General features: G+C 56.0%; 1 protein-coding gene across 1 annotated transcript in view; it reads right to left on the bottom strand.

Moving 5' to 3' along the window:
- Positions 1-2,106: 2,106 nt before the first annotated feature.
- Positions 2,107-13,137, bottom strand: part of DCPS (decapping enzyme, scavenger) — a 45,382-nt gene continuing 34,351 nt past the window's right edge. The window contains exons 4-6 of the mRNA XM_049654655.1: positions 8,958-9,071; positions 4,436-4,546; positions 2,107-2,442 (exon numbers count right to left, since the gene is read on the bottom strand). Of these exons, the coding sequence (XP_049510612.1) occupies positions 2,176-2,442; positions 4,436-4,546; positions 8,958-9,071 (492 nt within the window). The 3' untranslated portion in view covers positions 2,107-2,175. The remainder of the gene's footprint in view (positions 2,443-4,435; positions 4,547-8,957; positions 9,072-13,137) is intronic.

A 13,137-nucleotide genomic window follows, 5' to 3' on the forward strand; every position in this document is an offset into this window, starting at 1 on the left:
GCAGCAACTGATCTGCCCAGGAGAAGAGGACACTCCCAGGATTGGGTCCCTCCACTCTGTCTGCGAGGAGGGGCCTCTGGGTTCGCGTCCCCTCCACTCCTCTGCTTGCCTCGTTTGTCTTCGCAACAGATTTTTTTTTAAAGTTTATTTATTTATTTTGAGAGAGCGAGGGAGAGTGAGGGAGAGCACAAGCAGGGAAGGGGCAGAGAGAGAGGATCCCAAGCAGGCTCTATGCTGTCAGTGCCGAGCCCGACACGGGGCTCGAACTCCTGAATCCTGAGATCATGACCCGCGCTGGAATCAAGTGTCTGATGCTGAACTGACTGAGCCACCCAGGCGCCCCCTACGACAGCTCTGACGCATGGGAGAAAGACCAGCTGCCTTCATTTCCACCTGCAGAAGGTGCGGGCCACACCTCTCTCCCTGTAACCAGCCCCCTCTGGCCTCACCACCCTCATCACCTTGCTCCAGTTCGGCGGCCCTGCCGAGCACTGTCGGGATTCTGAAAGCATCCCCCGCGTGTCTTCTTAGGGGAAGCTTTTACTCGAGCCTGTCTCACATACCTGTTTTCAAGATAACTACCCGGGCGTTGCCTTTTTACTCCTACGTTCCTTGGCTGTCTGCCCCAGTAGCCTGGAGGGTAGGTAGGAGCTTTGTTTTCCCAACACTTAAAATACCGTCTGGCTCAAGAGTTGATCGGTAAGTCAAAGTTTAGCATAAAGCAACATTAGCACACGGTACGTTTACACGGCAGGACACTTCATGGACCCTCATCCCCGCTCTCCTTCACAAAGCAACAGGCTCAGGACTCGTTAGGGCTGGTGTAACGTTAGGGGGTGAAGGTCGGCTTCCGGAGGAGAGACTTCTGTCTGTTCACCACTTACCAGTCTCTGGGGCAGTGCCTGGCCAGCAGCATGCGTTCAATAAACATCTGATTCTGTTTCTCAGTCCAGGGATTGCAGAATAGGAGCCGCCCCTCTCTGCCTTATGCTTCCCTCTTATCACCTGGCGGAACCCGACATCCCGTTTCCCCCGAGAAAGCCCCCTGAGGAGGTGCAACCTGGTGTCCTTCAGCCCCAGCTTGACTAACCAGCAATGCCAGCCCCTCTGTAGTGGCGTGACAGAGCCGTCCTCTGTGCCCATACAAGCGCCTTGTCTTCAACCGCGTGCCCTCGCACGCGTGCCTGTGTCCCTGTGCTGCTGGAGCCATGGTAGATGTCACCCTTCCCAGATAAGCACCCGAAGGCTCCCTACAGGCCACCAGCCCCAGACACCCTGAAGTCCCTTCCTGGCCTCCAGATTCTATGGACAGGGGACCTGTGACGCTCCGGTCCCACCTCGAACCGGAGCCCCTCAGAGCTTTGTCCTCCACTGCAAACGCCTCGTTTTGCCCTTGTTGATACGGTTTTGCATGTGATCTCCTGGCTGCTCTATGTGAGTCTGTTTTGTCTTCCTGCCTAGATAATAAACTCAAGGCCAGGGACTCGCCGACCGAGTAACAGAGGCAAAGGCAGGCTTTTTGGGCTTTTGCCTCATCTGATTCTTATTAAAGCCCTCCCACTTCCAGGCGGTCATCCTTCATCCTTGTCAACAAGAAGTTTATCAGCAGGGTTGACTCACACACGGGAGGTGCAATCTCAATTCTGGGCAGGGAAAGAGGAAGCGCTGTCAAAAAAAACCTCTATAGATTATTTCCAGAGAGTTTTTGTATTGGGTTTTTTTGGGGAACTCCCAGACATGTGGGCCCAGAAAACCATTAGGAAGATGTCGAAAATGGGAAGGAGGGACAGGGGCGTGATGGCGGAGTAAGGCTTGCAGACGGGGAGAGGTGCTGTTGGATTCGGGACTCGGCAATCACCGGGGATGGCGCTCCCAGGGATTTGCAGAAAGCCCTCGGCATGCTCCCAGGTCAGCTGAAGCCACCGCCCCCCGACTTGGCTGCTCTTTTCTCAGGATCTGCCCACCCCGCTCTCTCGCACCACCTGCCTCCCCAGGCCCTGGCGTCAGTCCACACCGAAGGAGACCAATACTTTATTCACATACTAGAAATAAGCCGGTACAAAATACACTTTTGAAAAATCCACTTGGTGCTAAAACTCCCTCCGTCCCTCCCCGCCCTGCCCCCCAGCCCGCACATCTGTGTTCCTGTCCCAGGGGACGGCCCCTGGGCCACACTCAGCTCCTCTGGGCCTCCTGCAAGAGCTGGAGCAGGGGGTCGTCGGCCCGGAGGGCAAAGGTGAGGGTGCGCCGCTGGTAGTGCTCCGGGTCACACTCCAGGTTCTCGATCACCTCTGCTAACAGGTGAGCCCGCTCCACCGCCGAGCCAGGGGCCTCGAAGCCCAGGGCGGTGAAGTGCACGTGCAGGTGGTAGTAGGAAGGCAGGTAGTGCAGGTACACTCGGAGGCGGTCCCCCTTCACCCCGTAGCGCTGCAGGATGGCTTCCTGAGAAAGGGTAGCGGCGGGACGGGTTACCGTGCTGCCCACGGGCCAGCGCCAGAACCCTCCTCTAGGCCCAATCCCCGACTAGCCTCCGGACGTCTGCAAACAGCTCCCTGCCCACGGTTTGCTACGGGTCTCTGTGTTCCATTCCAGGGAGTCAACAAAAGCAGGTGACAGCCGCAAGGGGGAGGCTCCTTCTCCCAAATGAAGGGAACGGTGGCCTCCATTAGGGTTCCACACTCACTCCAACCTGCACACAACATTCAGGCTGCTCAGACAGTCGCTACTGGGAATCTAGGAAGTCCCAGTGCCAAGAGACAGGCCCCAGATGCCCAAGACTATGGGGACCATCCTCCCCCCAGGTGACCAATGCGTGCTTAAGTCACCGGGTGAGTGGGAGGGAGGCTTGTACCCCCTCTTAGCATGGAAGAGTGCACAGCCGGGAACAAGGGTGACAGGGACGGGGCTGAGCCGAGGCCTGGTGGAAGACAGAGGGTGGGGGAGGGTGCATGGGAAGGGCTGCCCCTAGAAGATCCGGGGAAGGTCTCGCTGGACTCCTGGAGGAAGTGGGGAACATGGACGTTGGCCCTGGCTCCCTCTGACCACCCTCCACCTTGCTCAGGGGTTAGGGTTTTTTCTACCGAACTCCCTTTCAGGAGCCTCCTAGGCTTGGCATTGACAGGAGACTCTGATTTCCATTCTGGGTGAATCCCTGAGGAGGTCAGAGGTGAAGAGAAAAAGACTAGGGCCTCAGTGGGCTCAGAATACACGCCACAATTACATCCTGGACTTGGAACTCCGCCTGGGGATCTCTGCAGCAGTGTGAGGTCAAGGCCGGGGCACCCAAAGGCCTTCCGGGGATACATATGGCTGGCCTGTCTGGGCGAGGCTGCCTGAGCTGCAGGGCAAGTCCAAGTGTAGGCCCCGCATCTCCCGGAGAGAAAGACACCACTCTCTGACATCCGCAGGCGTTTCAGCAGAGAAGCAAATGACTCCAAAAAGAGACAGGTGGCCAGAGAGACAGTGATGTGGGCAGGCGGGAGGAAGAAGGCCGGGCAGCTGGGGTCTAGAGGTCAGCAGAGAGCGGACCCACGAGAGCCCCTCCCCCAGGCCCGCGGCAAAGCCTCTGAGCAGCAAGGTGGCGAGCTTCTCTCCTGGCCGGGCACCCTGGTGACTGCTGGGCCCTGGCACGGGGGCTGCATCTTTGATCGTTTCCGAAACATCTCTGAATGTTTCTGAGAACGACCTCACAGAATGTGATTTAGCAGCATTCCATCCAGATACTGAGGCCCAGAGAGGTGAGGTGAAGAGTCCTGCCCAGAGTCTCTCCGGTGGTTAGGATCAAAATGTCAGAATCAAGACCACAACTCAGGATTCTAGACTCACTTCTCCCACCTTCCTTTGCCTCTTTACTTTCTATTTATTTATTTTTTTGAAAGGGGGAGGGCGCAAGTCAGTGAGGGGCAGAGAGAAAGAGAGAGAGAATGGGGCTTGAGCTCACCCAATGTAGGACTCGAACTCATGAACCATGAGATCATGACCTGAGCTGAAGTCAGATGCTTAACCGACTGAGCCACCCAGGCGCCCCAGGGCTCCCTTTACTTTCATGTGATTCAACAAATATCCCAGTATAAAGCACCCCAGAATGCCAGGTGCTACAAAATTCAGTCTCTGGCCATAGGGACCCATCTCCCCAAGAAACATGTCTGGTGCAACGTGGCTGTCATGAGCAGACACAGGTGATCCTGGGATGGGAGGGGAACCTTGGCGGAGGAAAGGTGGCTGAAAGTAGAGCTGAAGGATAGGGCAGGACCAGGAGACAAGGGCCTTGTGAGTCCATCTAAAGGACCTTCGTGAGGTCCTGGGACTGGCATCCAGAGACAGGCCCCTTTCACAGATGGACTTCTCAGAAGGGTGAGGAAAGTGGCCACGAACACACTGGAATTGGAATATGACTCCTCTGGGCTTCAGTACGGATGTGGCCAAGGCAACTCACCTGCCCCTCCCGGAGGATGTTCCTGAGCAGCGGCAGGTGCTCTGGAGTAAGGTCCCGCAGTGATCTGATGCCCCGGCGATGGCAGATGGCAATCAGGTACAGGTCATCTAGCTGCGCAGAGATCGGCACGGGTAAACCAGGCTCAGCAGGGGACAGAGCCAGGGGAGGCTGCCAGTCCTGGAATTCTGCAGGGAAGCCAGGAAGTACCCACCCCCAGGCCTGCTGTACCACGAGCCACAGGCGATCCCGGGGAGCCCACGGGAGGACCAATCCCTGGGCAGTGGGGGCCTCCACATGCCTGGGATGAGTGGGACAGTCTAAGGATAGAACTTCTGTTTATTCTTCCTGCTAAAGAGTACCATATAGGAATATTTATATACTCACAGAGCTGACGAGGGGGTGGGAGGAGAAGGTTCAAAGAAGTGCCAAGGACAACTTTCCCTCCAAGACTTTAAAATCTAATAGCATATAGGTGAGTAACTACTACAAGACACAAAGTGATAAAAGTACAGGAGGAAGAAGGAAAGACTATCTAGCTAGGGTGATCCAGACATGCTTCCTGGAAGAGGAGGTAGGGGACCCAGGTCCTAAAGAAGGGGTAGCATTTAGAGGAAGAGCATTCAGGTTAGAAGGAACAGTGACAGCAAAGGCTCAGAGACAAGAAAGTATACAGCATGTGAGGGGCAGAGTAAGTAATTCGATTTGTCTGGAGTCCAGTGTAGGGGAAGGATGTAGAAGGATTTGAAAGGTGGAAAGGGGCCCCGGGGCCAGCTCAGCAATGAGCAACCACCAGAGCGCTTAACCTTTTCCTCTCTTCCCCTAACGCACAGGGCTCATAGGCCAACCCTTCCGGCTGTCCTTCCTGAAAACAGCGCCTGGCCGAAAACCTGGAGATCACAACAGTGTAAAGAACCAAAGTCAACAAGATCTTGTGCCAGAGAGCAAATAAACTCTTCTTCTGCCCAGAAAACCTTCCCGCCCTCCCCGCTCACCCACACTGGCCCTGGCCGACTATCACATCCATGTGCGAGGCAGGCCCCAGACACCAGGGCTCCAAGGAGCAAGACGCAGGAGGAAGCCGGCAGCACTCAGCCAGGCAGTGTGAGCTGCTAGATCCCTCAAGGACATAATCTGGGGACCATGAGTCACCAACCAAATCCCCAAGGGCCCCAGTTTGAAAACTGAGAAGACGGTTTTCCATATGGTGCCTGGTGTCCAACTGTGCCCCTTCAGGCCAACAGAGTCTCTTCCTACCACATTCTTCTCTGCACGAGTTCCAACAATCCGGGCTCTCTGCCTCAGGCCGGCTACAGACCAGCCCCGTGGGAACCGCCCAGCAGATGGCTGAGCTGTGCCTACCTAGGCTTCAGTTTTGCCCATCGGTCTCTCCCAGACTCTCCCTTCTCATGGCCTGTGCCCAGCACATTTGCTCTGTCCCTCGTGAGGAGCCCAAGAGAAGCAGGAAACAGAACTGCTTGAACTCGGGGTGTACATGTGCCTGTCAGTGTCTCCAGCCGTTCTTATATGTCACTGTCACAGGCTCTCAAATAACAGTGGCATTTGTTTTAGATGATGTCTGCTGACAAATCACAAACGTGGCATTAAATCACACCTCTTTGCTCCACTGGCAGGGAAAGAAACCCATTCTGTGATAGGCAGACTTGAGCCCAGATTTTCTGCAGGCAGCCCAAGGGCCCCTGGCCCAGAGAAATGGCATGAAGAAAGCCAGACAAGGAGCTGTCAAGGGTCTCAGGCTGGTATCCCTCAAGCTGGCCCATCGGTCACTTCGGGCAGGCAGTCACCACTGATCTCTTTTTACAAGGCAGGACAGCAGAGTCAAAGGAACAGCTTCCTGGCAAGGGGCACGGTGGAGAATGGCCGGAGGGCCATCTTTCCACCTCTGGAGCGACCCAGAGGAAGAGTTTCTTGGTCTGAGCCCTTTAGACCAAAGAACCTACATTATATGAGCGGAAAGTGCATGTTGTGTCCATAGAAACACACCCTATATACTTATATACACAACATGCAGAGACGATACCTGGAAGGAGAGACAAAGACATAATCTCTTTTGAGAAACAGCCCCTTCTGGGGAACGGAAGTGGAAGAATGTGGGGTGAGGGAACTTGCTTTCACCGCACTATTTATTCTATTCTGCACTTTTACCTCGTGCATGTATTAACTAGACCTTAAAAAAAAAAAGCAAATAAAAGAGAATATACAGGTGATCGCTTAAAAGAACTGAGGAAGGGATATTATAAACTCCAGGGAGGCAAGATTCTCTAACAGACATTAGGCATTTGATAAATCTATGTGGAATGGATAGATGGGTGGATGATGGACATATGGACAAAGTCTCTTTAATCCTGGGCCAGCAGCTGGGAGGCGAGGAGATTCCTGGATGGCTAGGAAGGCTCCTTAGGGAAAATACGGCGGGTTCCTCTCTCCTCAACCCTCCTCTAGTACAAGGACAAAGAAGTCCAGGCCCGGTCTGTCTCGCCTGCTGGCCACGCTGCCAAATTCTAAGGGAGCAGTCAATTTCAGTGTTCTGTCACAAGGCAAGGATTTGAGACAACGAAATATGGCACCACTAAGAGACAAGTGCTAATTAAGGAAAGGTTAAGAACAATTGCACCTGTATGACCATTAAGGGAAACGTGACATTTAAGCTGGCCTATTCACAACCCCCAAGGGCAAGTCGCCCCAGCCCTGTGGCTGGGAGCCCAGTGCAGCTCCTGAAGACTTTTCTGTCTTAAAGGGAACGGAGAGACAGGGCAGTTCCACCGGCAGGCCCAGCGGGATGCCTGCCAGCACAAGGTCAAAAGGACAATGGATTTTCATTCTCAGGGCCCTGGGCTCAAGTGTGTTCAAGGGCTTCTTGAATGGAGATGCAGGAGTCAATCTTTTGCTGTCCCCGCCTGGCCCTCAGACCACCACCTCCTACAAGTCACAAGCTCCTTAGTCTTCAAAGATCTCGTGAGGCAGAAGTTCCTTCCACCTCACATCCCATCTCCCGTGACCCAGTCTGTGACCCGGGGCCTCCAGGCACGGGGCTGCCCAAGGGGACAGACAGGGGGTTTGCAGAGCTGCACTCCCGCTCTGTGGCCTTGTCCCCGCTCCCCAGATGACTCCAGGGCCAGAGCTGGGCAGGGGGTAGGAGCGTGGACACAGGAACCCCTGCAGCCTCTCTCCGCCACAACACCCGCTAGTGGACAATTATCTCCTTCCGTCTCACTTGCCTCAAACAAATTGTCACTCAGTGCTACACCTTCCAAAAATCCCTTCAGATTCTCTACCACCCCTCAGGCCAAGCTCAGTAACTCCCAGGAGCTGCTCTTAAGAGGCAGCTGGCACTCACTTGCCCGTGTACCTCTGAGCTGAAGTCCTGTCCCTTTACCCCAACCACAGGCCCTCAGCGCCCTTTTTTGGGTAGTGAAGGAGTGGCATTGTAGATCTAGAAATCACCAAACCAAAACCAAGTAAACTGCAGGTGAGCCCAGTTTAGGACCCAAAGGCAGGCCATGACTGGGAAAGCAGGAGGGAAGGTGTGCGTGGGGAGGTGACTGACCGGACTCTAGAACGCCACCTGTGTGAGGAGCCCAGGAACCAGAAGGGTCCACCGGAGGGCAGCGCGGCAAACCCACGCTCAGGTGACTCAAAGATCTAAACCAGAAGAGAGAGTTTACCTCCTCTCCACTTCCTACCCAGCAATCCCGCGTCTGGCTTCCTTGGCCTCACCGTGGCCCCTGGCCCGCCACAGGCTGAGCCCGGCCCAGGTCCACGTTCCAGTCCGTGACGTGAACAGCCCTTCCTGCAACACGGTTCTCTGCCTGCTGCTGATGCCAGGGGTATCCAGTCTACCCAAAGAGGTGGTGCCCGTTGCAGCTTTGGTGGTGGGCTGGGGTGGCAGTGAGGAAGGGAGGCGAAAAAGAGAGAGACGGAGGCTACGGAGAACCGGACAGAGAGGGTGAGTGAGGTCAGCTCACCCTGGAAACCTGCTCCTTAGGACAGTGGAAGCGAGGGACACGGAGAGCAGGAAACAGCTGAGAGGCCCGAGTGGAAGCCTGGGCCACTGGAAGACCCCTCTTGGTCTCGGGCGGTGGAGGGGACCTTTGCGTTGGTTGCCATGGCTCCTTCCTGTCAGTGCTTCAGGTCTTAGGCCTGCCTGGATCTGCTGGTATGCAGGGGCATGGAAAGAATGTAAACAGTCCTCTTTAGGGCTCCAGGTGCTCCTGGAAGGGAGGGTGGCAGCTGAGCCACTTGGCTGGTTAAAGAATGGCCATATGCTTATAGGCGCAAACATCATGCCATTCTTTCCCCCCTGCGTGGGAGGACAGCCAGAGAGAACTTCAAGTGCACACGTTAAGGTGTGAATGTTTGCGCACAGCTCAGGTTTCTGTTGTTGGTTAATTAAAATCAGCTTAGAGAGAGGAACCAAGGTGAGAAAGAAGGGCAGGACTAAGGAGGCCCAACAACCTAGAGCAAGTACTGGGAGACCAGAGAGCCCCAGCAAGAAAGCTTTTACCTGCTGTTGGTTCCACTTGAGATCGGGGATGAGGACAAAGCCATCAGAGGGATCTGGGTTCTCAAAAACAATCCGGTCAGCTTCAGCCTTCTTATCGAGAATATTGTACACCCACTGGAAGGAGGGGGAGAGGGGGGGTTCACATAGCTACTCACAACCTCTGGGGAAACACCACAGACCAGGCTAGCTAAGCTCTCCGGCCTCTCCAGGAAGGACAGCCAAGCCATATAGGGTCACTGAGCTCAGGGGGTCTACACTCAGGCTGCCTTGTCCCCGCCAATCTGCTCTTGGGGGTCCAGAAGAGACTTCCCCTCTCCCACCACAGCCATCCCCTCAGGGGCCACTGCAGCTCGGATGGGGCCGTTTCTTTGGGTCCTTCCTGCGTTTAGGCCATGTACATGCTCTGCCGTGGCCTCGCCGACCTGTGTGCATCCATACCCGCTCCTGCCCGAGGGACTCGTGAACAGCGGTCTCCGTGGGCCCCTTCCCACTTTCTTCAGGGCCACAGGCAAAGACAGGGTGGGACTTCCTTCCCTCTGCGGAGGGAGCCAGCTGCGCACCAGGGCAGGAAAGGCTCAGGGCCTAGACATGGATGTGTATGGGTTTCCCGCCCTGCTGGGTGGGACTCTCATTTGTGGTGGGATTGGTGCCTCTGCCCACCTGCAGCCACAGCGGCTTCCGCTGACACGGCCCTTGTGTGACAACACAGAATAGGCACAGCTGGGAGACAGCAATTACACGGACCTTTCCTGTCAAGCCAGAGCCTCCAGCCCCTCTCAGACCCTTTTACCGGCTGCTGGCAGTCTTCAGAGGACCCTTCCTTGAGTACTGTGTGGATCCCGAGGATGTCGTTTTACCTTTAGGGTCCTGGTGGCCTCTGTGAAGAAGCCAGCCTGCAGGGGGGTTAAGAGAAGAAAGCCCCTGTTCTCACGGGGCTCACAGAGACCTCCTCTCTTCACTTCCCCAGAGCTCTGAGTCAACTCCCAGCTTGAAATCCGAGACAGAAGGCTGCTGCAGAGCCAGACAGAGGGCAGCGGCTGGGCCTGCGCCTGGGAAGGGCCTTCCGGCTCACCGAGGGGGCGGATCGAGAGGCCCGGGCACGGACATGGCCAGGCCGGCGGAGGGCTCCTCTGCCCGCTCCCGGGAGTTCTGGCACAAGCGTGTCCGCGAAGGCCGGGGGGCCGTGGGAGCTGATCTGCTGAGTCCACATCCTCGCTCTCGGCCAGCGCGGCCAAGGTCAAACGCGACCGTCTGAGACGGAGAGAGCAGAGGGTACCCAGACCCCTGGTAAGGCCAACAGGTCGGTCACCATGTGGCCCGCCCACTACAAAAGAGGGGCCTTCCCGCCACTTCCTGGGAGTGGACTGGAGCACAGCCAGCAGTGGCTGCCCCACGTAGCCCCGGGGTCTCCCACGGACGCATTTCCTCTCCTGCTGGAAGTCTTGCTGGGAACGTGCTGCGGCAGAAAAAAAAGCCAGCCGGAATGTGACCCAAAGCGACCCAACGGTAAAGGTGAGGGAGGTGAAAGATGATGCTCTGTGGAGAGCCCTGGAGCGGCCTCCCTGGGGCCTGGGCTGTCTCTTGCCCCCAGATAAGCAGCTCCCTCAGACTGGAAAGTTGTGTAGTTGTAGACAGAGAACAAACTGGTCCTGGTGTCCTCTCCCGCCTCCTCACTAACTAGCTGACACCTTGGGCAAAGTGGTGTATTCTCCGAGCCTCAGTTTCCCCCTTTGAGAGGGGGCTGGAGTCTCCCCCTCTGAGACGATACCTGCACGGCACAGAGTGGCAAGGAGTATAAAGTGACTGACAGCACCTGGCACAGAGGAGGCCCCATAAAGGCAGAGGAAAGTGCTCAGAAAGCTCCAGCAAGGGGGGGCGTCGAGCCGCAGCCTCGTGGCAATGACAACAGGTGCTCTGCCGGAGGCCGCTGCACCGAGAGCAGAGGCCTGGCAGTGGTGAGCAGCCCTCCCACGTGCGGGCCCTGTTCTCAGGGCCTCCCAGGGACTACCGTGCGCAGCAACCCGGTCAAGCTGGTGTCGCTGTCGTCCTCACGTTGTAAGGAAAAAGCAAGCATGAGGAATTCCAACCAATTCCAACCGAGTCTGGCCCCACAGCTCCGGCTTCAGGTCACGGGAGCAGGCCTCTGGGAGAGCAGGGGCGGGGGGTGTGAATCCACGTGAAGTCCCAGGCCAGCAGCCCAGCTGAGAAAGGGAGGGGGCCAGGGAACAGAATTCACACAAATCATGGTGGGGGGGGGGGGGGGGGGGGGGGCAGGGCCTGTAACGGGGAGCGAGCCCATCAGGATGCAAGCCCGGGGGACTCAGCCACCCCCGGCTTCTGGCAGGCACCTGGCATAGCTTCCTTGTGGCAGGTGACACCGGCAAGTCTCCCGTGGGATGCCTCACTCCCTGTTCGCTCTCCTCCTGCTTTTCTGCTCGCCCCCCTGCTAGCCGCTCTCCTCCGGCCACCCCTCACCTGTCCACACCTCTGCTGTAACGGCACTGCCCTCCCCTGATCTCCCATCCTCGGAATGGGACCTGCGTGTGCACAACGGCAGCTACCATCCTGGTGCCCAGTCTGTGCTGGAACCAACAGTGGGGACGTGATCTGTGGTGCCCCTCTCAACCCCCACTGGGACCCCAGTTGCATTTTCCAGGCGAACAAATGGGCTCAGAATGGCAGGACACTCACACTGCTCGGAGATGGCAGAATGGGAATCCAAACCCTGGACGGACACTGACCTCAACCTGACGACTCACAGACCAACACTTTTAGCCTGATGGTCTCTAATGCTCGGGATCCAGATGTCAGACGGCAGTACATTTCTCTTTTCTCTTTTCCTTTCTTTCTTTCCTTTCATTCACTTGCTAATGTTTATTTATTTTTGAGGGGGGAGGGGGAGAGGGGCAGAGAGAGAGGGAGACACAGAATTCGAAGCAGGCTCCAGTCTCTGAGCTGAACCCACGAACTGTGAGATATGACCTGAGGCGAAGTTGGATGCTTAACTGACTGAGTCACCCAGACGTCCCTGATGGCATTATATACTGAGGAGTTACAAGAACCTCAAATTTGAGGAGCCAAATAGGGTGGTCGGCTGACAGCATGGGCACCGGGGTGACACTGACGGGCTGTGAATCTCGTCTCCAAATTGCTGCTGAGTAGAGTCAATGAGGGAATGCACAGAGAAAGCTGAAACAGTCCTGGGCACCTGGGGAGTGCTCCCAAGTCCCAAACTCAACTGTTTCCGACATAAACCCTCTCCGCTGCCCACAACCCCTGTCCTGGTTAGTGACCCCGCTACCTATCCATGCTCCATCCAAGCTGGACCTGGAGCCACCCCCAGACTCTGCTCGCCTCTCGAATCCGCCAGCTTCGAGCCCTACTTCTCAAATCACTGCCGAAGCCTTCCCCACTGTCTCGGCCTCGGCCCGGGCCCACACTGGTCTTTAGAGCCCTCCACACTCACCAAACTCGAGCAATTCTTTAAATCTCGTGGAACCCATATACTTAAACCCGTCTAGGGGGACCCTCATTGCCTGTGGCAACTGTTCTCAAATCTGATGATCATTAGAAACATATTTTTTAAAAATACAGATTTCCTGGGGTGCCCGGGTGGCTCAGTGGGTTGACTGTCCCACTCCTGACTTCGGCTCCGGTCATGATCCCATGGTTCGTGGGCTGGAGCCCCGTGTCGGGCTCTGCTCTGACAGCGTGGATGCTGCTTGAGATTCTCTCTCTCTCCCTCTCTCTCTGCCCCTCCCCTGTTTGTCCAAATGCTCTCTCTCTTTCTCTCTCTCAAAATAAATAAATAAACCTTAAAAAAAAAAAAATACAGATTTTCCATGGGACGCCTGGATGGCTTAGTCGGTTAAACATCGACTTCAGCTCAGGTCATGATCTCACGGTTTGTGAGTTGGAGCCCTGCATCACATACGTGATGTCAACACGGAGCCCACTTCAGATCCTCTGTCCCCCTCTCTCTCTGCCCCTTCCCTGCTCATTCTCTCTCTGCAAAATAAAAGAAATAAATACAGATTTCCCAGCTCCACTCCCTGAACATCCTGATTCAGTAGACATGGAGTAGGGCCCCATGCTCTGTATTTTAAAAAACCTCCCCAGGCAATCCTGATGATCAGCCAGGTTTGGGAGCTCCTGGTGTCCTGACAGGTGCACACGCTTG

The sequence above is a fragment of the Panthera uncia genome, chromosome D1 (assembly GCF_023721935.1).
Source record: "Panthera uncia isolate 11264 chromosome D1, Puncia_PCG_1.0, whole genome shotgun sequence".
Lineage (NCBI taxonomy): Eukaryota > Metazoa > Chordata > Mammalia > Carnivora > Felidae > Panthera > Panthera uncia.